At 46.7% G+C, this 26,347-nt stretch overlaps 1 protein-coding gene across 1 annotated transcript; it reads right to left on the bottom strand.

Annotated features, from left to right (window-relative positions):
- Positions 1-1,628: 1,628 nt before the first annotated feature.
- Positions 1,629-25,453, bottom strand: SNRPD1 (small nuclear ribonucleoprotein D1 polypeptide). The gene is made up of 4 exons (XM_077269416.1): positions 25,278-25,453; positions 25,058-25,134; positions 24,581-24,772; positions 1,629-1,846 (listed from the first exon to the last, which is right to left on the bottom strand). The coding sequence occupies exons 1-4, from the start codon at positions 25,289-25,291 to the stop codon at positions 1,770-1,772; spliced, it is 360 nt and encodes a 119-aa protein (XP_077125531.1). The 5' UTR covers positions 25,292-25,453; the 3' UTR covers positions 1,629-1,769.
- Between the last annotated feature and the right edge of the window lie 894 nt (positions 25,454-26,347).

The raw sequence follows: 26,347 nt of genomic DNA, 5'->3' as shown, positions 1-26,347 counted from the left end.
AGCCCGAATTAACCAGCGAGCCCAAAGAAGAGAACCAAATAATGTTAAAAAATATATCTTATTGGCAATAATTAAAAGATAAAAGGCATGATACATAAAATACAAAAAAATACCCAAGGGAGACCAGAAAAACACCCAGAATCACATTGCATAACTATGTGCCTGAAATCACAGCAAAAAAAGGAGGATTATTAGAGCATAATGCTTAACATACAGGATAAACTTACACTACTACATACAAGGCTATTGCCAAATATGCCAGGTATGTGAGATGAAAATTAAATATTCAATAGTGCCCTTACAGGGCATGCACATGCGTTTCGCCCTTAGCTTCTTCCGGGGGCGTGCCCAGGGGGTGGAAATAGGAGTCTTTTAAATTGGTGATGACCAATCAATATAACGAAAAAAGGAAGGCCTATATTATGGTCCGTATCTTATTGGTAGAACGGTGAGAAAGCAGCCGGAGAAGATGACGTCAGTGACCAGAATGTGGAACGCACCATAGCTACACCTCCAGAATTACGCATGTCGCCCAGAGTCCTCTATCAGCGCACTACGAGCAAACACAGCGGCGCATGCGACCTTCGTCGTCATCCATAGTAAGGCACTTCCGGATCGCCACTCTCTGGACCGCACGCTGATATGCAAGCGGACCCAGGAAGGAGCGCCTCCAGAAATGCATAGACATGTTTGGTGTCTATGAACTCATAATGACCTGGAGAATCAAATTGGCAGGTCAGTTTTAGCATTTAGTGAACCTAGCAAAAGAGCCAAACAAAAAACAAGTGTGGGATTGCACTTTTTTTTTTGCAATTTCACCGCACTTGGAATTTTTTTCCACTTTTCTAGTACATGACATGCTAAAACCAAATGATGTCGTTCAAAAGTATAACTTGTCGGGCAAAAAATAAGCCCTCACATGGCCATATTGATGGAAAAAAAAAGAAAAAAAAAAAAAAAAGTTATGGCTCTGGGAAGGAAGTGAGTGAAAAACTGAAAAAAAAGCTGGGGCCATGAAGGTGTTAAATTCCACCTCAATGGAGTCATGCAGTGAGAAGTCATGGATTTGGATCCCAGTGACCGGACATTTATCACCTCTGAGGTGTGGGGAAAAAGCCTTCACTAAATTTAATGCAAGTGAAAAAGGAAAACCGGTCAGGGGAGCGCAGGATAGAGGACACAGACACCAGTTTGGGTTCAACCACAATGCGTTTCAATGGCATACGCAGTCTTCAGGTGGATGTTATCTGAAGAAGACGGCATATGCCGTTGAAACACGTTGTGGTTCAACCCAAACTGGTGTCTGTGTCCTCTATCCTGCGCTCCCCTGACCGGTTTTCCTTTTTCACTTGCATTAAATTTAGTAAAGGCTTCTTCCCCACAAGCAGCTTTCCCCGCTGGGGGTATCCGGCTGGAGCTGCGGAGATTCGGGTGCCTATCTTCCCCTTCTTGGGACTCCTGCTAGTGCTCCACTCACAAACCGCTAATTATTGTTACATATTCACTAAATTTAATGGCAGAAATTGGAAACATAGGGCTCCATATTCTTTATTAGGCATCTAAGCAATCAAACAACTACTTTCTCTTTTGCCTATAAATTAGAAGACAAATGAAGCAAATAAGCAAGCTTTAGCTTTTAACCATTTTATTCAAAAATGAATTCTTCATAAATGTCAGTATGCACCCGTTTTAAATTCACTACTTACTAAAATTTAACAAAAAAGAAGACTGTACAAAATTAGTTTGTCCATGGGCATTTCCCTTCTAAACTATCGTCTTGGTCCTCCTCTTCCTCTACCACGGCCTCTTCCTCGGCCACGCCCTCTCCCTCTGCCACGGCCAGCAACTGTTTTCAGAAGGAATTAAAAAAAAAATAAAAAAAGTTAAAAATTAAACATTGGTCAAAGCATGAAAGAATTCATTTTAGTATTAAGTTTCATATCAACACCTTATGCTCTTTGGCAAGTTGGTGCTAACAAAAAAAAAACAAAAAACAAAACATAGTTTCCCAATGTCCCCATGACAAAAAAAAAAAAAAAAAAAAAGTCAAAGCAATTGGATAGTTTTACATCACAAAATAATTTATAACATTGACGGTCAGTGTCCATATTTGCATCAAGTTTCTATAAATCCCATCCATTTTACTGGAACTGTAAGATAATGCATTTTTGGAAACTCACTGTGAAACTGAACTGAAAATTTAGATGCCACTAAGACCTCCTGCACAGACGTTAGCAAATGTGCTACTCTAGGCAGTTACCGTCACACCACTTTCTGCTAAAGCTATTGTTTTCTCTATTGGGGCACTGCTGTTTTTGGTCCTTTTACAAAAAGTGACCGTGTGCTGTATTACTACATAATTTTTATACCCTTTAATCAGTTAACCAACATTTCCTACATGTCTATTTTACACAGATTTTGAAAGTCTTTTTTCCATAGGAAGTTAAGGGTTTAAAAAGTTGACCAGCGATTTATTAATATTTTTTTGGGGACCTCACCACATTTGAAGTGACTTTGATGGGTCTATATGACACCATTCTAAAAACTGCACCCCTCAAGGTGTTGAAAGCCACATTCAGTAAGTCTATTAACCCTTCAGGTGCTTCACATGAATTATGGGAATGTGGCAGGAAAAGATAAACATTTATCTTTCACAAAAATTTCTCTTTAGACCCAATTTATTTATTTTTTTTTTATTTACACAAGGAGAAAAGTTTGCAAGCATGAGAAAATAACCCCCCCCCCCCCCAAGATGTATTGTGCTACTTCTCCTGAGCATGCAAACACCTCATGTGGGGGAAAACAATGTTTGGGCAGAAGAGAGAAGAGAGAGAAGAGAGAGAAGAGAGAGAAGAGAGAGAAGAGAGAGAAGAGAGAGAAGAGAGAGAAGAGAGAGAAGAGAGAGAAGAGAGAGAAGAGAGAAGAGAGAGAAGAGAGAGAAGAGAGAGAAGAGAGAGAAGAGAGAGAAGAGAGAGAAGAGAGAGAAGAGAGAAAATTAAATTTAATTCTGTAGAAGCATGGTTGAAAAGCAATTTCTGACTTTAATTTGTTCATTTTCCTAGATTTTTATTTTTTTTAATTTTAATTTAATACTACTTTTGTCAGATTCAAGTTATTTCTGTGACCGTTGTGGGTTTTTACGTCATTAAACGAGGGGTACCAACAAGTTTGACCACGTGTATATAATATTAGCCATAGGATTTGTCAGGGAGCATTTATATCCCATTGTACATAATGGTGCATATGCACTCCTATCACATCATATTCTAATACCATGTTGGCTATCCCTGCTTGGCTAGAAGTCACCTTGATTATAGTAACTTACTGTACAATTTTAATAGTGCTTAATTAAAAAAATTTTATATTGAAAATCTATACTGCTGCTCCTTGTTGTTCAAACAGTAAAAGTAATAAGGCAACTTTATTCTTGCGGTCAATATGATCACAGTGATACCACATTTATGTGATTATGTTTTGCACACAAATCTTTTTTTCTCCAAACACTTTCCATTACCATACTCTGATCATTGTAACTGTCAATGGAGTTCTAGAGACAAGATTACAGTTTTATTGATACCATTGCTTTTTTTTTTTTTCATCAACATTCCCTGCTGTGATGGCAGGTCTAACTTGATGCTTTTGTATTTCAAGGTATTAGATCTGTCAGTCACGCAGGCAGGTTGTGTGTCAAGTCCTGTTCAAGACAGGATCTCACAGGCCACCATACCTGGGTGATCCTGCTGAAATTATCTGACCTGGGAGGGTGGGGGTCACCACAGAGACCATCAGTATGATTGATGCAATTGTGTTGTGCGAATTGGAGGAAAGAGGGAGCTCCCTTCCTTCAAAAGCAGATAGATACTGCTGTTGCTATTGACAGAGACATCAGAGAAGTTAAACACCCGTGATTGGTGCTAGAAGTGATAGCTGGCATTACTGCATGTTGTAAGCTATGATATATAGCTGACATGCCAATTTTGCCACAGATGTCATGAAGGGGCGTACAAGTAATAGCCCAATTAAAACCCTGGATGTATAGGTATGTCCAAGGTAGCCTCTCCCTGTTCACCGCAGGCTCCAGTGATGAGCTCACAACTTTTTCAGCACACGTCAGCTGATTTCATCAGCTGACACGTACCCCCCAAGCAACACATGAAAAGACATACAACATGAAGATAAAAAGACCATAAACCCTGTAAACAAAAAGCAACATAACCCCTTAACGACCGCCGATACGCCTTTTAACGGCGGCCGCTAAGGGTACTTAAACCACAGCGCCGTTAATTAACGGCGCTGTGGAAAAAGTGAATAGCGCCCCCCAGAGTCGGATTTTCTCTGGGGTCTCGGTTGCCGAGGGTAGCCGAGCCCCCAGAGAACATGATTCGGGGGTTTTTTACCGACCCCCGAGTTGCGATCGCCGGTAATTAACCGTTTACCGGCGGTCACAACAACAACAAAAAAAACGCGATTTGCCATTTAATTTCTCTGTCCTCCGATGTGATCGCACATCGGAGGACAGAGAAATAAGGTCCCCGATGGCCCCCAATACTCACCTATCTCCCCCGGTGCTCCTCCTGGCTCCCGATGGGCGCCGCCATCTATTTTCCGGGGAAAAAATGGCGGGCGCATGCGCAGTGCGCCCGCCGCCCGGAAGATCTTTGGGGTCTCAGCTGCCGGGGGTAGCCGAGACCCCAAAGAACATGATCGGGGTCGGTTTTTACCGACCCCTGTTTTGCGATCGCCGGTAATTAACTGTTTACCGGCGACCGCAAAAAAAAAACAAAAAAAACGATCTGTAATTCTCTGTCCTCTGATGTGATCGCACATCAGAGGACAGAGAAATAGGGGGATTCGGGGACCCTATCATACTCACCCGGTGTCCCTGGGTCCTCCTGCGTCTCCTCCTGCCGGCCGGCTTCTTCCTCGGGAAAGAAAATGGCTGGCGCATGCGCAGTGCGCCCGCCATCTGCTGCCATCTACCGGCCGGCCGGCAGGAGAGACGAGTTGGGGCTAAAATTAGGGTTAGGGCTAAATTTAGGGTTAGGCTACTTTCACACTAGCGTTTTTTGGCTTCCGTCGCAATGCGTCGTTTGAGAAAAAACGCATCCTGCAAAAGTGCTTGCAGGATGCGTTTTTTCTCCGTTGACTTGCATTAGCGACACATTGCGACGGATTGCCACACGTCGCATCCGTCGTGCGACGGATGCGTCGTGCTTTGGCGGACCGTCGGCACAAAAAAACGCTACATGTAACTTTGTGCGACGTGTCCGCCATTTCCGACCGCGCATGCGCGGCAGGAACTCCGCCCCCGCACCTCACAATGGGGCAGCGGATGCGTTGAAAAAACAGCATCCGCTGCACCCATTGTGCGGGCGCTTACAACGCTAGCGTCGGTACGTCGGCCCGACACACTGCGATGGGCCGAGTACGACGCTAGTGTGAAAGTAGCCTTAGGCTTCTTTCACACTTGCGTCGGTACGGGGCGGTCGCAATGCGTCAGCCCGGCGTACCGACGCACGTTGTGAAAGTTGTGCACAACGTGGGCAGTAGATGCAGTTTTTCAACGCATCCGCTGCCCAGTCTATGTCCTGGGGAGGAGGGGGCAGAGTTACGGCCACGCATGCGCGGAAATGGCGGATGCGACGTACAAAAAAAGTGTTACATTGAACTTTTTTTGTGACGACGGTCCGCCAAAACACAACTGATCCAGTGCACGATGGACGCGACGTGTGGCCATCCGTCGGTAATACAAGTCTATGGGCAAAAAAGGCATCCTGTGGGCACATTTGCATGATCCGTTTTATGTCCAAAACGACGGATTGTGACGGATGCCACACGACGCAAGTGTGAAAGTAGCCTTAGGGTTAGGGCTAAAGTTATGGTTAGAGTTGGGATTAGGGTTGGTATTAGGGTTACGTTTGGGATTAGGGTTAGGTTTGAGGTTAGGGTTGAGATTAGGGTTAGGGGTGTGTTGGATTTAGGGTTTTGATTAGGGTTATGGTTAGGGCTGTTTTGGGGTTAGGGTTGTGATTATCGTTAGGGTTGTGATTAGGATTATGGATCGGGTTGAGATTAGGGGTGTGTTAGAGTTAGGGTTGGAGTTAGAATTGGGGGGGGTTTCCACTGTTTAGGTACATCAGGGGGTCTCCAAACACGACAGCCAATTTTACGCTAAAAAAGTCAATTGGTGCTCCCTCCCTGAGCTCTGCCGTGCGCCCAAGCAGTGGTTTACCCCCACATATGGGGCATCAGCGTACTCGGGATAAATTGGACAACAACTTTTGGGGTCCAATTTCTCCTGTTACCCTTGTGAAAATAAAAACTTGGGGGCTAAAAAAATATTTTTTTATTTTCACTACTCTGCATTATAAACTTCTGTGAAGCACTTGAGCATTCAAAGTTCTCACCACATATCTAGATAAGTTCCTTAGGGTGTCTAGTTTCCAAAATGTGGTCACTTGTGGGGGGTTTCTACTGTTTAGGTACATCAGTGGCTCTGCAAACGCAACATAACGCCCGCAGACCATTCTATCAAAGCCTGCATTCCAAAATGGCGCTCCTTCCCTTCCGAGCTCAGCCATGCGCCCAAACAGTGGTATACCCCGACATATGGGGTACCAGCATACTCAGGACAAATTGAACAACTTTTGGGGTCCAATTTCTCTTGTTACCCTTGTGAAAATAAAACTTGGGGGCTAAAAAATTTTTTGTAAAAAAAAAAAAATTTTTTATTTTCACGACTTGGTGTCCGATCTCAATTCCAGTCAATTTTGCATTGAAATGTCAAATGGCGCTCCTTTGCTTCCGAGCTCAGCCATGCGCCCAAACAGTGGTTTACCCTCACATATGGGGTGTCGGCGTACTCAGGACAAATTGTACAACAACTTCTGGGGTCCATTTTCTCCTGTTACCCTTGTGAAAATAAAAATTTGGGGGCAAAAAGATCATTTTTGTAGAAAAAATGCGATTTTTTATTTTCACGGCTCTACGTTATAAACTTCTGTGAAGCACTTGGGGGTTCAAAGTGCTCACCACACATCTAGATAAGTTCCTTAAGGGGTCTAGTTTCCAAAATGGTATCACTTGTGGGGGGTTTCCACTGTTTAGGCACATCAGGGGCTCTCCAAACGCGACATGGCATCCGATCTCAATTCCAGCCAATTCTGCATTGAAAAAGTCAAACGGTGCTCCTTCACTTCCAAGCTCTGCGGTGCGCCCAAACAGTGGTTTACCTCCACATATGGGGTATCGGCGTACTCAGGAGAAATTGCACAACAAAATTTGTGGTTACATTTCTGTTTTTACACTTGTGAAAATTAAAAAAAATGGTTCTGAAGTAAAATGTTTGCAAAAAAAAAAAAGTTAAATGTTCATTTTTTTCTTCCACATGGTTTCAGTTCCTGTGAAGTACGTAAAGGGTTAAACTTCTTGAATGTGGTTTTGAGCAGCTTGAGGGGTGCAGTTTTTAGAATGGTGTCACACTTGGTTATTTTCTATCATATAGACCCCTCAAAATGACTTCAAATGTGATGTGGTCCCTAAAAAAAACATGGTGTTGTAAAAATGAGAAATTGCTGGTCAACTTTTAACCCTTATAACTCCCTAACAAAAAAAAAAAAAATTTGTTTCCAAAATTGTGCTGATGTAAAGTGGACATGTGGGAAATGTTAGAAAATTGCAAAATTTTAAAAATTTGCCATATTTCCGTTTTTTTCATAAATAATCGCAAGTAATATCGAAGAAATGTTACCACTAACTTGAAGTACAATATGTCACGAAAAAACAATCTCAGAATCAGCGGGATCCGATAAAGCGTTCCAGAGTTATAACGTCTTAAAGTGACAGTGGTCAGAATTGTAAAAATTGGCTCGGTCATTAAGTACCAAATTGGCTCTGTCACTAAGGGGTTAAAGCAGTGTTTCTCAACTCCAGTCCTCAAGACCCCACAACAGGTCATGTTTTCAGGATTTCCTTAGTATTGCATAGGCGATTGAATTAATGCTTGAGCAGGTGATGAAATTATCACCTGTGCAATACTAAGGGAATCCTGAAAACATGACCTGTTGTGGGGTCTTGAGGACTGGAGTTGAGAAACACTGCCTTAAAAAGGGAGTCAGTCACCCCAAAATTTGCCTATAAGCTAAGGCCACCGGCATCAGGGCCTTTTCTACAGCATTCTGTAATGCTGTAGATAAGCCCCAGATGTTTTTCTTATCTTTCAGGTTACAAGTTATATTATACTCATCCACGGGCGGTGCCGGTTCGGGTCTGATGGGTGTCGCGATCCGGGTAAGGTGCCTCCCATCTTCATACGATGACGTCCTCTTTGCCTCCTGCCGCGGCTCCTGCGCAGGCATACTGATTTGCCCTGTTGAGGGCAGAGAAAAATACTGCAGTGGGCAGGCATCGGGGCTCTGACCTTTCCCGCAGCCTGCGCACTGCAGTACTTTGCTGTGCCCTCAACAGGGCAGATAAAGTACGCTTGCGCATGAGCTGCGGCATGAAGCAAATAGGACGTCATCACATGAAGATGGGAGGCGATGGACCGGACTGCGCCACCCATCGGACCTGACCGCAGTGGGAACACCCCTGGGTGAGCATATTCTAACCTCTTTTTCTCATCTTTCAGGTCACATTGGGGGCTAATCTACAGCATTACAGAATGCTATAGTTAAGCCCCTGATGCAGGTGGGCTTAGCTCACCTTCCATTTTGGGGGCGACAGGTTCCCTTTAAAAGCAGGTATGCGCTTTCTGCAGCGGTCGTTAAATAGAACCTGTCAGCAGGATTGTGTACAGTAACCTACAGACAGTGTCAGGTTGGCGCTGTTCTAATGACTAAAATGATACCTTGGTTGATGAAATAGTCTTGTGGTCGTTTCATTTTTATTTTCAGTTGTGTTAATGAGATTCTCGTGCTGTAAGGCGGGGCTGGTGTATGTGGTGCTCTGATTAGATATTCATAATGCATCCTGCTGACAGGTCACTGATCCCTCACCGACCTGCCCCCTAGCTTGCATAATACCTAATATACTGAAAAAAAAAAAAAAAGTGGCAATAATACCTAATCAGAGCACCACATGCAGACCTCCCCCTCTAGACCTGTCCTTGGGCATGAGAATCTCATTAACTACAAGCTGAAAATAAAGATTAAAGAACAACCATAAGACGAATTTTATCAGCCAAGGTATCATTTCAATCAGTATAACGGCGCCGACTTGACAGTGTCTGTAGGTTACTGTGCACAGTCCTGCTGACAGGTTCCTTTTAACCCTAGAACGCATACCTGGGGCCTCGCAGGCCTGCCAGGTTACTTGTTTTCTATTTTCTGTAAAAGTACTTTAGTTAGAATTTTGAAAATCTAAGTAATCCTCAGGTATATAGTTGTTAGTAATTTCCAGTTATTCATATATTTTTATGTTACAGACATTTCGGTATAACAACCTTTTTTGGGACTACCCCATATTCACGCACCTGGGGCCTTTTAGGCCTGTAAAAGGTTTACATGTGATACTCAGTCTTTTTGTCTGTGTTGTTGCTGGGGAAGAACTTTTATGACCCTACTGTTGCTGGGAAGTGTGTGGATTCTGCATGACAGCGCAGCTATATTTGTCCAGCAAAGAATGAAAGAAAATCGGAGCGTTTCTGTTCTACTTGCGAACAAAATGTATGCAAGGAACATTCAGCCGAAAAAATATGCGAGAATTGTCGGGGGAATATGTAAAGTTACAAATAAATATTCCTGCACCAAGTTTGCTACAACCAAAAAATGTTTTCATAAAAACACCAAGGTTACTTACCGGTAGCCGGTTTTTCCGGAGCCCATGACAGCACACCTGAGAGAGGGATCCGCCCAGTCGGGACAGGAAACCTACTGAAATAAAAGGGCGGTACCTCTCCCTCGCTTCAGTTGGTTTTCAGAGCATGAGAGGCCCCCCCGGTTAGTAAACATGGTAATCTACCACCACATCATAATAACAAAAAACACCCAACTAAAAAGTGCGCACCAAAGGGTGAAAAAAAGAAGGGAGGGAATATACACGTGCTGTCATGGGCTCCGGAAAAAACGGCTACCGGTAAGTAACCATGGTGTTTTCCCGTCTCCCATGACAGCACACATGAGAGATTTTTGGAGAAAGGAACACCTTAGGGAGGGACCACCGCTTGCAGCACCCTTCTACCAAAGGTATGGTCAGTAGAGGAAGATAAGTTCAAAGAAGGTAGACGGTGAGGACCAGGTAGCGGCTTTACATATGTGATCAATCGATACCTCTGCTTTTTCAGCCCAGGAAGTAGCCACGGCCCTGGTGGAGTGAGCCTTGATGCCTTCAGGGATCGGAACGCCACATGCAGCATAGGATAAGCTAATCCACCTGGCAATAGTACCTTTGGACACCCCATGACCTTTCCTGCTACCCTGGAAAGCTACAAATAGAGACTGATCTTTCCTCCACTGACTGGTTAAGGATATGTACTGTAACATAGACCTTCTTACATCAAGAGTGTGAAACCTCTCCTCACCTGGATTTTTTGGATTAACACAAAATGAGGGTAATACCATCTCCTGACTCCTATGAAATTTAAGAACTACCTTAGGTAGATAAGCCGGATCTGGTCTTAGAATCACCCTGTCGTCATATATCTGAGTGTATGGAGGACAAACGGACAGGGCTTGCAAGTCACTCACCCTACGTGCGGATGTCAAAGCTACCAATAGCACTGTTTTTAGAGTGAGAAATTTTATCGATAATTCTTGCAAAGGCTCAAAAGGACTCTTAGAGCATCTAAAACCAGATTTAAATCCCAGGGAGGAATGTTCTGAATTACTACAGGTCTAGACCTACTACATGATTTAATGAAACGGGCAACCCACTTATTGGAGGCTAAATTACAATGATATAAAGCTCCTAATGCTGACACTTGAACCTTAAGTGTATTGGTAGCCAATCATAGCTGTAAGCCTGCTTGCAGAAACTCTAAAATAGCACCCACAGGAGCCTCATCCGACAAAGGTTGTCCTAAAAACTCTAGAAACCTCTTCCATGTCCTACCATAAATTCGACGTAATCGGCTTCCTACTTTTCAGCAGGGTGGAGACTAGCCCTGGCGAGAATCCCTGTCGGCTTAGTAATGCCCTCTCAAATTCCAGGCTGCCAGATGGAAGCCCTTCACTTGAGAGTGGCATACTGCTCCCTGGGTAAGCAGGTCCGGGACCTCTGGTAGGATCCATGGATCGGTTACCGACATTTGTCTTAGGAGAGAAAACCATGGTCTTTTTGGCCAAAATGGAGCAATCAGAATCACTCTTGCCTGCTCCATCCTGATCTTCCTCACTACAACCGGAATTAATGATATCGGTGGAAACAAGTAAGCGAGGCTGAACTTCCACGGTATTCGGAGGGCATCTACTGCAACCGGGTTCCCCCTCGTGTCTAACGAGCAGAACCTCTCCACCTTCCTGTTGTGAAGCGTGGCAAACAAGTCTATTACCGGTTCGTCCCAGGCCTGCACTATTTGTTGGAACACCCTGGGATTCAGCGACCATTCTCCCTGTCTTAGCTTTTTGCGACTTAAGTAGTCCGCCTTCATGTTTTCGACCCCCTTTATGTGCAGAGCTGTGAGGGACAGTAGGTGAGATTCTGCTAACTGAAGAAGCGCCGATGTTGCCCTCATGAGTGAAAGGGACCTCGTTCCCCCCTGATGATTGACATAGGCTACTACTGCGTAATTGTCGTACATCACTCTGGTATGTAGACCCTGAAGGATTGGAAGGAAATGTCTTACTGCCCTTTCTACAGCCCATAACTCTCTTATATTGGATGTTTGATATTTTTCTGTATGAGACCAGGACCCCTGTATGGAAAGGGTCCCTAGATGTGCACCCCATCCTGTACCACTCGCGTCCGTTGTGATCACGTCTTCTATCGGAGTTAGCCACTGAACCCCTGAGCTCAAGTGATCCCTCACTGACCACCAGACTAGGGAATCTCTGACGCGTAATGAGAGGTGAACTTTTCCCTCTAAATGCCCTTCTAACAACCTTTGTGTTGACAGGACCTCCCACTGCAATTGCCTCAGGTGGAACTGTGCCCATTTTACAGCGGGAATACAGGATGTTAGTGATCCTAGCAGAGACATCGCCTTTCTTAGCGTCATGACAGGCTGATGTATTGCCAGTTGCACAAGACTTTGTATTTTGGATATTTTGCTCTCCGGCAGGAGACAGTTGACGCGTGGAGTCCAGAACCAACCCCAGGAAGGATTGAACCTTCTCTGGTGTTAATCTCGACTTGGCGACATTTACCTCCCAACCCAACACTGCTAGGGTCGTAGTCACTTCTTCCATTTGTGCAAGACAGTGATCTACTGATCTGCCTATTACCAGGAAGTCGTCTAGGTACGGAACAATGACTATGTCCCGGGAACGGAGGAAGGACATGACCTCTGACATTAATTTTGTAAATATTCTTGGCGCTATTGATAGACCAAATGGAAGGGCAGCATACTGGTAGTGTTTGAGTTGTCCTTGGACAATCACTGCTACTCTCAGAAATCTTTGATAGTCCCGATGAATTGGGACATGGTAGTAAGCGTCTTTTAAGTCTATAGCTGCCATGAAGCAGTCCGGGAACAGTATCTTTATCGCTGAGCTTACCGACTCCATCTTGAAGGAGTAATTTTTTATTGACCGGTTGAGTTTTTTTAAGTTGACAATAGTCCTTAGTGAGCCATCTGGCTTTCGTATCAAGAAGAGAGGGGAATAAAACCCTTCTCCTTCCTCTTCCTTTGGAACTTCTACTAGGACCTTTTTTAGAACTAGCCCCAATACCTCTGTTTCCAGAGCTAGTTGTTCCTCTGGAAGTTTTCTGCATGGTGTCAACACAAAAGTCTGTCGAGGTGGATGAATAAATTTTATTTTTAGTCAGTCGCCGACAACATTCAACGCCCAACGACTGGGGGAAATATTTAACCAGGCGTGAAGATAGAAAGCCTTCCCCCTACTTCTAGCTTGGAGTCATTGGGAGGGCTTTTTTGTGGATGTGGAGGGGCCCTTAAACATGTACCCCGATCCTTTTCTATCTCTATAGTCCCAGTTCCTTCTATCTCCCGGAGGGCGACCTCTATTGAATTTTCCCCCCCGAAAATAAGGCCGTCTAATATCCACTGGAAAACGAGGAAAACCTTTTTTCTTGTCGCCAGCTTTTTCTAAAATGTCCTCCAGTTTCTGACCAAAGAGGAATTTGCCATCACACGGAATGGAACAGAGTCTATTTTTTGAGGGTAAGTCCCCTGGGCACCCCTTCAACCACAAGGCACGTCTTGCCGCGTTAAGACAATCCTGCTGCCCTAGCTGCAAGTCTTACAGAGTCTGCTGAAGAATCAGCTATAAAGGCTGCCGCTCCTTGTGCCATTGCCATATTGGCTAGGACCTCGTCTCTCGGCACTCTAGATTTCAACTGATCCTCTATTTGTTGCAGCCAGACAATAAGGGAGCGGGCAACACATGTTCCAGCTATTGCCGGTTTTAGACCTCCTGCGGCTGTTTCCCAGGTATGTTTTAAAAAAGCATCCGCTTTTTTTATCTAAAGGGTCTCTTAGGACGCCTGAATCCTCCAAGGGTAGGGATGACCTTTTAGATGACCTAGCCACCGCACCATCAATTTTAGGGGCTTTATCCCATACTTCTGAATCCTTTTCCTCAAAAGGATAACGTCTCTTAGAAGCTGAGGGAAGACTACCAGACTTTTCAGGCTTCTTCCACTCTTTTTCTATAAGGGTTTTAACTCTAGTATTTACTGGGAAGGTACGCTTCCTCTTCTCCTCCAAATCACCAAACATAACGTCCTCTACTGATCTGGACTCCTTCTCATCTTTAAGGCCCATTGTAGCTCTAACTGATTTAACCAGTTTATCTGTATTCTCAGTTAGGAAGCATGGTCGGCCCCCAACATCGCTATCCGAAGAGGAGCCAGAGAACACAGAAGAGGACGAACATGGAGACAGAGGTCCTTCTTGATATTCCTCAGATTGAGGGGTACCAGAATCCGAAAGTCTCTAGGATCTTGCTACTTCTCTTTTTAAGGACTGATTTTAAAGACCCTTTAACCTCTGCTCTAATCATGGCCCTGAGGCTAGCGGCAAAGTCACGGGATTCATCCTGAATAGTTTTTTGGATGCAGTCCACACAGAGGCTTTTCTGCCATTGGACTGCTAGCGGGGCTTTGCAGAGGGCACATTCTTTGTTCTTGGACTTGGCACTAGCCTTCCTCGGCGCCTGACAAGCAAGCAGAGAAATGTAGCCCATTACCACCAATGTGACATTCACGAAGATCACTCACCACCCGCTGACACTCAAGGGTACCGGATTTTGAGGCTGATCTGGAGTACGGATAACATCCCTCCTAGAAGCTGAGGAGTCCTGCGACCTTCGATCCGGACGACTGCCGCTTCTCCCCTTAGCATGCTGGTGAGCAGACATAGCACCTGGTAAGCTCTCCTGCTGCTGCTGTGGTGATGACTGTTGTGAGTGCTGCTCCATACAATCCTCCATAGCGGAGCTCTGTAGATGTGAGCACTTTTCCTGTGGACTCACCCCCTTTTGAAGGGTGATCCACTCTGCTCACCGCCTCATCCGGTACAAAACTCTGCTCCTCCCCCACCTCTGCGCCCACCAGGAGATCCCTGTGACGCTGCAGCGTCTGTCTATGGGCGCCGCCATCTTGGATCCGGCGCGCAGCAGCGACGTCACGCGGGCACGCCCATTCCCAGCGTGCCCTGCGTGCATCACCGCTGCGCACCCGGAAGCCAGACCAGAGCAGACGGCAGCAGCAGAGGGGCAGAGAGCGGCGTGGCAGCTGCAGAAGAGCCACAGGACTCCGGACTGCGCTGCCCAACGCCCGCACAGGCCCCAGGACCTGCGAACGGCGCTTCCACACCCTGAAGGCCGGCATACAGGCAAGCTGCCTGTTCTTCCAGTGCCGGGACAGGAGTGGGTGAGTGGAATCTTCAAGCAAAAAAATACCACCGTGACTTCAGCACAAGGGTTCCCATCAGGACAGGAAACCCAACTGAAGCGAGGGAGAGGTACCGCCCTTTTATTTCAGTAGGTTTCCTGTCCTGACTGGGCGGATCCCCTCTCTCGTGTGCTGTCATGGGAGACGGGAAAAAAAATTGCATATAGAATGCCTATATTTGGCATGCCCGTTTACTTACTTTTTTTGTTGTTTTATGCACATAATTATGTTTTGAAATACACACATCTTAGGCTGTGTTCCCAGTAGCGCTGGGGTTCGCCAGAAGGGGATCCATAATGGATCTGACCTCCTGGTAACTCCAGCTAAGGCTGCCGGAATTCCGCCAGCCTTAGCTGGGGTCACCAGGTCAGATCCATTACGGATCCCAGCGCTAGTTGAAATGCATCCTTACCTTGCAATTGTAAAATAAATTTTGAAAAGTATTTTTATTTGAGTTATTCCGTGTTATTTGCACACGGGCCTAAAAGGCCCCAGGTGCGTGAATATGGGGTAGTCCCAAAAAAAGGTTGTTATACCGAAATGCCTATAACAAAAATATATGAACAACTGGAAATTACTAACAACTATATACCTGAGGAATACCTAGAGTTTCAAAATTCTAACTAAAGTAATTTTACAGAAAATAGAAAACAAGTAACCTGGCAGGCCTGCGAAGCCCCAGGTATGCGTCCACCAGCCTTAGCTGGGGTCACCAGGAGGTCAGATCCATTACGGAATCCCGTCCTGGCGGACCCCTGCGCTAGTGGGAATGCATCCTTACTTTGCAATAAACTTTGAAAAGTATTTTTATTTGAGTTATTCCATGATAATTGTAAACAGGCCTAAAAGGCCCCCGGTGCGTGAATGTGTAGATTTCTATGGGTATGTGTTCTAGGGTTAATGGGCTTTATTCTTGCAAGACAGCAAACGGTTATGAGGGCATAACATTTTATTGTTAATTTTTTTCTTAAATTTGACAAATAAATGCAAATCCTATTGGCCTTAACCCCTTCATGACCCAGCCTATTTTGACTTTAATGACTAGTCATTTTTTGCAATTCTGACCAGTGTCCCTTTATGGAGGTAACTCAGGAACGCTTCAACGGATCCTAGCGGTTCTGAGACTGTTTTTTCGTGACATATTGAGCTTCATGTAAGTGGAAAAATTAGGTCTTAGTTTTTGCGTTTATTTGTGAAAATAAAAAAACGGAAATTTGGCAAAAACTTCGCAATTTTCAAATTTTGAATTTTTATTCTGTTAACCCCTTCCCGACCTTTGACGCCACGTAGGCGTCATGAAAGTCGGTGCCAATCCGACCCATGACGCCTATGTGGCGTCATGGCGGGAATGCTTCCCTGCGGGTCCGGTGACCGGGGTCATTCAAATGTCACCATACCCGCAGGTGCAGGGGGACCTGTACTTCACCCCAGGGGGGGTGGCTTTGCCCCCCCGGGTCTACGATCGCTCCCGGTGACCTTTTTTTAACCCCCTCCAGCTCTGATTGGAGCTAGCGTCCTTGTGACGCTAGCTCTCCAATCAGACCTGGAGGGGCGGAGTAAAATAGCTCTGTCCTCGTTCTCCAGACTCATCCCGTTGCTGGAAGCTGGAGAATGAGGACCCCCCCTCATACCTCCCGCCGATCGCCGCTGCTGCCTTGCCGCGTGTGCCGCCGCCGCTTGTGCTCCTGCCGCCGCCGCCACCGCCTGTGCTCCTGCTGCCGCCGCCAGGTACTCCCCTCTCTGCAATCCACCTCTGCGCTCTGCCCCCCTGATCACCCTCCCCCCAGATCTTACCCCCTGCCCCCCTTTTCAACCCCCCCCTGCTGCTGCCGCCAACTCCATCATCCCAGCTCCCCTACCTCCTGACAGCCCCCGCCTGCCCCCTGGTGATCACCCCCTGCCCCCCTGATCACCCCCTGATCACCCCCTGCCCCCCTGATCACCCCCTGCCCCCCTGATCACCCCCTGATCACCCCCTGCCCCCCTGATCACCCCCTGCCCCCCTGATCACCCCCTGATCACCCCCTGCCCCCCTGATCACCCCCTGCCCCCCTGATCACCCCCTGATCACCCCCTGCCCCCCTGATCACCCCCTGCCCCCCTGATCACCCCCTGATCACCCCCTGCCCCCCTGATCACCCCCTGATCACCCCCTGCCCCCCTGATCACCCCCTGCTGCTGCCGCAGATTTCATCTGCTCCTGCTGCATTGCCTCAGCCCCCCCGTGCCCGACAGCCCCTTCCTGCCCGACAGCCCCTTCCTGCCCGACAGCCCCTTCCTGCCCGACAGCCCCTTCCTGCCCGACAGCCCCTTCCTGCCCGACAGCCCCTTCCTGCCCGACAGCCCCTTCCTGCCCGACAGCCCCTTCCTGCCCGACAGCCCCTTCCTGCCCGACAGCCCCTTCCTGCCCGACAGCCCCTTCCTGCCCGACAGCCCCTTCCTGCCCGACAGCCCCTTCCTGCCCGACAGCCCCTTCCTGCCCGACAGCCCCTTCCTGCCCGACAGCCCCTTCCTGCCCGACAGCCCCTTCCTGCCCGACAGCCCCTTCCTGCCCGACAGCCCCTTCCTGCCCCTCAGTGTTCACCCACTGCCCCCCTGATCACCCCCGATCACCCCCTACTGCTACCGCTGATTCCATCTGCTGTTGCATCGCTTCTGCCCCCCGCACCTGACAGCCCCCTCCTATCCCCCAGTGATCACCCCCTGCCCCCCTAATCACCCCCTGCCCCCCTAATCACCCCCGCTGCTGCCGCTGATTCATTTTGCTGCTGCTACTGCATCGCCTCTGCCCCTCGCGCCTGATAGCCCCCTCCTGCCCCCCCTGTTAACCCCCTACCCCCCTGATCACCCCCCGCTGCTGCCGCAGATTCCATCTGCTGCTGCTACTGCATCGCCTCTGCCCCCCCACGCCTGACAGCCCCCTCCTGTCCCCCGGTGTTCACCCACTGCCCCCCTGATCACCCACTGCCCCTCTGATCACCCCCTGCTGCCGATTCCATCTGCTGCTGCATCGCCTCTGCCCCCTGCGCGCCTGACAGCCCCCCACGCGCCTGACAGCCCCCTCCTGCAGTGGAAAGTTTCACCAAACACTCGCACATACACACACTATAATAAAGTGTTTCTTTTTTTTTTTTTTTTAACACACACCACACACACAATGTCCCGCTCATCCCAGTCCCAGTCACAAAGGCTGTACTCAGCTGAGGAGGCATATTCCTTTCTTGCCTCCGAAGCTGATAGTGAGGGTGAGGACCCCACTTTTCTGTATTCCTCCCACTCTTCCTCCTCCAGTGACACGGACTCGCCACCCCCAAGATGTCGCAGGACGAGAAATCGCCCGGAGCCCAGCGAAGGAGAGCCGGAGCCCAGGGGAGAAGACACACAGCCAAGGGTGAGTATCTCCCAACCTAGTGCTAGTCACGCCCAACCTAGCACTAGTGCCCCCACCTGGACCCCCGTCCCTGAAAACTTTGCTCCACGGATCCCTGATTTCATTCCCCAATCAGGAATCCAATTTGAGACTGCCAACCTCAGGGAAATAGACTTTTTCAAAGTCTTTTTCTCCGAGTCAATTGTCAGTCTCATGGTGGAGCAAACAAACTTATATGCCCTGCAATTTTTTGCCGAAAACCCAAGTTCATCATTTACTACTTGGAATCCCGTTGACTCCGTAGAAATGATGAAATATTGGGGACTGGTCCTTCACATGGGGATTGTGAAGAAACCAGAAATTCGCCAATACTGGAGTACTGATATTTTATATCAAACTCCAATATATGTCATGGTTATGAATCGCAAACGGTTTGAGGCGATTCATAAATTTCTTCATTTTAGGGACAACACTGACATCCTTCCCCGTGATGACCCGAATTTTGACAGACTGTTCAAAATTCGGCCTGTCATCGAACACTTCAGCAACAAGTTTGCTGAAGTGTACATTCCCCAAAGGGAAATTTGTGTGGATGAATCCCTCATCCACTTCAAAGGGCGGCTTCAGTTCCGCCAGTACCTGCCCAGCAAACGGGCAAGGTACGGGATTAAGCTCTATAAGCTCTGCGAGAGTACCTCAGGGTACACGCTCAGCTTTAGAGTTTATCAAGGAAAGGACAGCAGTATCCAGCCCCCAGAATGTCCACCCGCTCTGGGGGTGAGTGGGAAAATAGTGTGGGATTTGGTTCACCCACTGCTTGATAAAGGTTACCATCTGTACGTTGATAACTTTTATACAAGCATCCCACTCTTTCAATCCCTCTCTGCCAGAGCTACCGTCGCTTGCGGTACTGTGCGCAGAAACAAGAGGGGTCTCCCTTTGTCGCTAATTGAGCAGGTTCTCCCAAAGGGTGAGAGCCGGGCCCAATGTAGCGGCAACATGCTTGTGGTCAAGTTCAAAGACAAAAGGGACGTCTTTCTTGACCACAATCCATGGTCCCGGCACCACGGCCACCACCGTTCGAGGTACCCCAGCACAGGTCCACAAACCGGACTGTGCCCTGGGGTACAACAAACACATGGGGGGAGTTGATCTTTCTGATCAAGTCCTCCAGCCCTATAGTGCCATGCGGAAAACGAAGGTGTGGTATAAAAAACTGGCTGTGCACATCGTACAAATGGCACTGTATAACGCATACGTGCTATCACGATGTGCAGGCCAGACCAACAACACCTTCCTTCAGTTCCAGGAGGTGGTGATAAAGGCCCTGATGTTTGGAGGCGAGGAAGGAGCGGGCCCCAGCACCCCTGGAACTCAAGGTTCCCGTGTGGTACCACGGCAACATTTTCCCTGAGAGAGCAAAAAAAAAGGTGCCGGGTGTGCTATAAAAGGGGGATAAGAAGGGAAACTCGTTTCCAATGTGAAACGTGTCCCGACAAACCTGGACTGTGTTTGAATGAATGCTTCAGAATTCATCACACGTCCGTGGACTAGCCACATCCTGATATTCCACTACAGAACTCACCCACACCAGGCTGATATAGACAACACCACCCTGACGTACGCTACACCACACACCCCAACCTGACGTAGTGTACGTCAGGTTGGTGTGTGTGTGTGTGTGTGTGTGTGTGTGTGTGTGTGTGTGTGTGTGTGTGTGTGTGTGTGTGTGTGTGTGCGGGCGGTACACCACACACACCAACCTGACGTACACTACACCACACACCCCAACCTGACGAAGTGTGTCAGGTGGGTGTGTATGGCGTGTACGTCAGGTTGGTGTGTAGTTTGGTATAGTGTATGTCAGGTTGGTGTGTGTGGTGAATACTACACCACACACACCAACCTGACATACACTACATACCTTCCACACGCAACATGGTGTCCGCTAATGATTGGAGCTAATTTTCCACTCAAAAAGTGAAATGGCGCTCCTTCCCTTCCGAGCCTTGCCGTGCGCCCAAACAGTGGTTTACCCCCACATGTGAGGTATCGGTGTACTCAGGAGAAATTGCCCAACAAATTTTAGCATCCATTTTATCCTGATACCCATGTAAAAATGAAAAAAATTGAGGCTAAAATAAAATTGTGAAAAAAAAAGAAAGTACTTTTTCATTCTTATGGATCAATTTGTGAAGCACCTTGGGGTTCAAAGTGCTCAATATGCATCTAGATAACTTCCTTGGGTGGTCTAGTTTCCAAAATGGGGTCACTTGTGGGGGAGCTCTAATGTTTAGGCACACAGGGGCTCTCCAAACGCGACATGGTGTCCACTAAAGATTGGAGCTAATTTTCCATTCAAAAAGTCAAATGGCGCTCCTTCCCTTCCGAGCCCTGCCGTGCCCCCAAACAGTGGTTCCCCCCCACATATGAGGAATCAGCGTACTCAGGACAAATTGGCCAACAACTTTTGGGTTCCAGTTTCTCCTTTTACCCTTGGGAAAATAAAAAAAATGTTGCTAAAAGATCATTTTTGTGACTAAAAAGTTAAATGTTCATTTTTTCCTTCCATGTTACTTCTGTTGCTGTGAAACAACTGAAGGGTTAATAAACTACTTGAATGTGGTTTTGAGCACCTTGAGGGGTGCAATTTTTAGAATGGTGTCACTTTTGGGTATTTTCAGCCATATAGATCCCTCAAAGTGACTTCAAATGTGAGGTGGTCCCTAAAAAAAAATGGTTTTGTAAATTTTGTTGTAAAAATGAGAAATCGTTGGTCAAATTTTAACCCTTATAACTTCCTAGCAAAAAAAAAAATTTTGTTTCCAAAATTGTGCTGATGTAAAGTAGACATGTGGGAAATGTTACTTATTAACTATTTTGTGTCACATAACTCTCTGGTTTAACAGAATAAAAATTCAAAATGTGAAAATTGCGAAATTTTCAAAATTTTCGCCAAACTTGCATTTTTTTCACAAATAAACGCAAAAAATATCGACCTAAATTTACCACTAACATGAAGCCCAATATGTCACGAAAAAACATTCTCAGAACCGCTAGGATCCGTTGAAGCGTTCCTGAGTTATTACCTCATAAAGGGACACTGGTCAGAATTGCAAAAAACGGCAAGGTCATTAAGGCCAAAATAGGCTGGGTCATGAAGGGGTTAAACCAGAGAGTTATGTGGCACAAAATAGCTAATAAATAACATTTCTCCCACATGTCTACTTTACATCAGCACAATTTTGGAAACGTTTTTTTTTCCTAGGAATTTGTAAGTTTTAAAATTTGACCAGCGATTTCTCATTTTAACAACAAAATTTACAAAACTTTTTTTTTTTTTTTTTAGGGACTACTTCACATTTGAAGTCAGTTTGAGGGTTCTATATGGCTGAAAATACCCAAAGTGACACCATTCTAAAAACTGCACCCCTCAAGGTGCTCAAAACCACATTCAAGAAGTTTATTAACCCTTCAGGTGTTTCACAGCAGCAGCAGCAATATGGAAGGAAAAAAATAACATTTAACTTTTTAGTCACAAAAATGAACATTTAGCAACAATTTTTTTTAATTTTCCCATGGGTAAAAGGAGAACCTAGACCCCGAAAGCTGTTGTACAATTTGTCCTGAGTACGCCGATACCCCATATGTGGGGGGAATCACTGTTTGGGCGCACAACAGGGGGCGCGGAAGGGAAGGAGCGCCGTTTCACTTTTTGAATGAAAAATTGGCTCCAATCTTTAGCAGACACCATGTCGCGTTTGGAGAGCCCCTGTGTGCCTAAAGATTGGAGCTCCGTCACAAGTGACCCCATTTTGGAAACTAGACCCCCCAAGGAACTTATCTAAATGCATATTGAGCACTTTCAACCCCCAGGTGCTTCACAAATTGATCTGTAAAAACGAAGAAGTCTTTTTTCCTCCACAAAAAAAAAAAATTCTTTTAGCCTCAATTTCTTAGTTTTCACATAGATAACAGGATAAAATGGATCCTAAAATTTGTTGTGCAATCTCTCCTGAGTACACCGGATACCTCACATGTGGGGGTAAACCACTGTTTGGTCACACGGCAAGGCTCGGAAGGGAAGGAGCGCCATTTGACTTTTTGAATGAAAAATTAGCTCTGTTAGCTGACACCATTGTCGTGTTTGGGGAGCCCCTGTGTGCCTAAACATTGGAGCTCCCCCACAAGTGAAACCATTTTGGAAACTAGACGCCCCAAGGAACTTATCTAGATGTGTGGTGAGCACTTTGAACCCCCAAGTGCTTCACAGAAGTTTATAATGCAGAGCCATGAAAATAAAAAATCATTTTTCTTTCCTCAAATTATTTTTTAGCCCGCAATTTTTTTTATTTTCACAAGGGTAACAGGAGAAATTGGACCTCAAAAGTTGTTGTCCAGTTTGTCCTGAGTACGCCGATACCCCATATGTGGGGGTAAACCATTGTTTGGGCGCATGGCAGAGCTCGGAAGGGAAGTAGTGATGTTTTGGAATGCAGTATTTGATGGAATGGTCTGCGGGCATCATGTTACGTTTGCAGAGCCCCTGATGTGCCTAAACAGTAGAAACCCCCCCACAATTGACCCAATTTTGGAAACTAGAGCCCCCAAGGAACTTCTCTAGATGTGTGGTGAGCACTTTGAACCCCCAAGTGCTTCACAGAAGTTTATAACGCAGAGCCGTGAAAATAAAAAATATTTTTTTTCCCCACAAAAATAATTTTTTAGCCCCCATTTTTTTTTCCCCAATGGAAACAGGAGAAATTAGACCCCCAAAGTTGTTGTACAATGTTTCCTGAGTACGCTTATGCTCCATATGTTTGGGCGCACATCGGGGCTCAGAAGGGAGGGAGCACCATTTGACTTTTTGAATGCAAGATTGGCTGGAATCAATGGTGGCGCCATGTCACAATTGGAGACCCCTGATGTGCCTAAACAGTGGAAACCCCTCAATTCTAGCCCCAACACACCCCTAACCACAAGCCTAACCCTAACCCCAACACACCCCTAACCCTAATCTTAAGCCTAATTCCAACCCCAACTCTAATTCGAACCCTAACCCTAAGGCTATATGCCCACGTTGCAGATTTTTCTGCAGTTTTTGAAAAATCCGCAGGTAAAACGCACCGGGTTTTACAGCGCATTTCAAGTGTTTTTTGTGCAGATTTCACCTGCGGATTCCTATTGAGGAACAGGTGTAAAAAGATGCGGAATCCGCACTAAGAATTGACATGCTGCGGAAAATAACAGCGTTTCCGCACGGTATTATCCGCACCATGGGCACAGCGGATTTGGTTTTCCATAGGTTTACATGGTACTGTAAACGTGATGGAAAACTGCCACGAATCCGCAGCGGCCAATCCGCACCGTGTGCACATAGGCTAATTCTAAACCTAGTGGAAAAATAAAAATAAATATATTTTCTTTATTCCATTATTTTCCCTACCTATGGGGGTGATAAGAGGGGGGGCTTTATTTACTTTTTTTTTTAAATTTTGATCACCGTGATAGGTTCTGTCACAGGGGGGGGGAGTGATCGGACAGAAGCGGAAGACAGGACGGAGGGGAGGAAAGACAGCGGCAGCAGATCGCCGATGTCAGATCGTAGTGTCCAGCCATGGCTGATGATATTGCAGCATCGGCCATGGCTGGATTGTAATATTTCACCAAGTTTCATAGGTGAAATATTACAAATTGTGCTGATTGGCTGTTGAAAGTGAAACAGCCAATCAGAGCGATCGTAGCCATGTAGGGGCAAAGCCACCCCCCTGGGCTGAAGTACCACTCCCCCTGTCCCTGCAGGTCAGGTGAAATTTTAGTTAACCCTTTCACCCAATCTGCAGGAACGCGATCCTACCATGACGCCACATAGGCATCACAGGTCGGATCGGCACCGACTCTTAGGCGTCACAGGTCAGGAAGAGGTTAATTTACCTCTGAAAGTACATGTTACAAAAAAGAAAAACAAAACAATCCAATAGCACTGGGAGATAGACATTCCCGAGTTACTGCTACAAAAGTGGCCCATCACGGGTGGCATGAAAAACCAACAGGCTACATCCTCATTAAACTCTACAAAATCACCTGAAAATTAGATGGCCGTGTTGCACAGTAGAACACAAAGGATATAGGGATGAGACCATTACATAATCATTTACTATGAAATTATTAATTAAAAAAAAAACAAAAAAACCTTACCAGCTTCTCGCTTTTTAGATTTAACTTTTGGTTCAACATCAACCAGTAAGGTGTCGAGCGGTAAGCTGTCCGGCAGAATGAAGTATCGGATGTTGTTCCCTCGAATACTCAAAGTCTCCAACTGAACGGGTTCTCTGTTCTTAACAGTCATTTTGACGGCTTTCAGATGTGTATTCATACTCACATCAACACCTAGAACAGAACACAATCACTTATTGGCCTCACTGATCTTGTGGATATTAAAGGGAACCTCAACCTGCAGATGTGAAGTTAAAGGGGTTTTCCCACAAACAAAAGTACATTTTAGTCACTCGATCTTGGAATAATAATTAGCTCAACAGTCCCTGGCCGATCACTTAGGGGAAGAGCGGGGACCAGCACATTCTGGGCCCAGTTAGCGGTCTGACAACCCCCCCCCCCCCCCCCCCATGTCAGTGACTGCCAGGAGCCCTTGTTTGCAGATGGCGGCCCGCCTACCTGTGATGGTGCCGTGCACCTGGGTGCCGTTCTTCAGCTCCACAGTGACCGTTTCATGGCTGAGTTTCATTAGAAACCTGAAAGGCACAAAAAGCTCCTAAGCGCAGGGAAGCCGACGCGAGGCCAGGACGCCGCCACACGCACTGCAGCGCCCGCAGTCTCCCAGCCATTGTTCCCGCCATCCGCAATCCCGCGCCATCCTCCGCCCTCACACTATTACCTGACTAACTTCATGGCTGGCCGCCCTCTGTGCGCTACACTCTGCCGCAGGAAGAAGAAAGCAGGACCGGTCACGGCTAATTTATGGCCAATAACCCTAAGAGGAGAACGACACACAAACGGCAAACCGGAAACCAGCAGCAACCCGGATGTGAGGTAGTGGGCGGAGGCTGGATGAGGGGCATGCGCAGGCCGCGAGTATTGAATTCGCAGGCTGAATGTGTTGTGGGAGTGTCAGGGCAGAGGCAGTCTTTGTGAGCTGCAGCGCTGATTGGTGTTATCTAGTGATGGGCAGTCCGGCTCTTTTTGGTGATCCGGCTCTTTCGGCTCCGCTCACTATAAAGAGCCGGCTCTTTCGGCTCGTGAACCGGCTCTTTTTTTAAATAAAACTAGATTTTACTCTGTCATCGTTCCCACTCTTTGCCTGTAAAGTGACAGCCTCATGATACACCTGTATAAGTATCTAGTGAAGCAGTAAAGACTGGTTTTTAGCATTGCTGTTTCCGCAGATTGTTGGCTCTTGTGAACAGAGCCCGCGCTACTCGGTTGTAGTCCTAAGTTGGGTTCACACTGCGTTAGCAGCAGCCCGCTCAGCACATACGGTAACGGGCTGCTGTTAACGCAAGTGCCGACGTTTACATTGCGCTAGCGCAGATAGAGCATCTTCTAGCTCTATCTGCGCTAGCAGTGACGGACCCGGAAACGCTGCAGCCCGCATCTCAGGGTCCGTCACTCAATGACGGCACATCCCTAGTGCACGCCCATTGTGGGTGGGCGCTAGTGATGCATCCGACATTGGAGTCAATGGCGGCCGTAACGGACTGCGTTACACCGCGTTTATGCTGCTGTGTAACATAGTCCGTCTAACAGACGCCACTAACGCAATGTGAACCCAGCCTAACCTGTATTACTTTGTAATATGTGCTGTTTTTTGTACACGTCCTTTCTGAATTAGTAAGTGCTGTGCTATATGTTGGTGCTGTATAAGATTGTAATTCATACAAATAAAGGCATGCTGCAAGCACTGTGCTAAGGCTACTTTCACACTAGCGTCGGTACGGGGCCGTCGCC

The sequence above is a fragment of the Ranitomeya variabilis genome, chromosome 6, assembly GCF_051348905.1.
Source record: "Ranitomeya variabilis isolate aRanVar5 chromosome 6, aRanVar5.hap1, whole genome shotgun sequence".
Taxonomy (NCBI): Eukaryota; Metazoa; Chordata; class Amphibia; order Anura; family Dendrobatidae; genus Ranitomeya; species Ranitomeya variabilis.
Note: the sequence above shows the minus strand (reverse complement) of the source record. Positions and strands in the feature narration are given on the sequence as shown.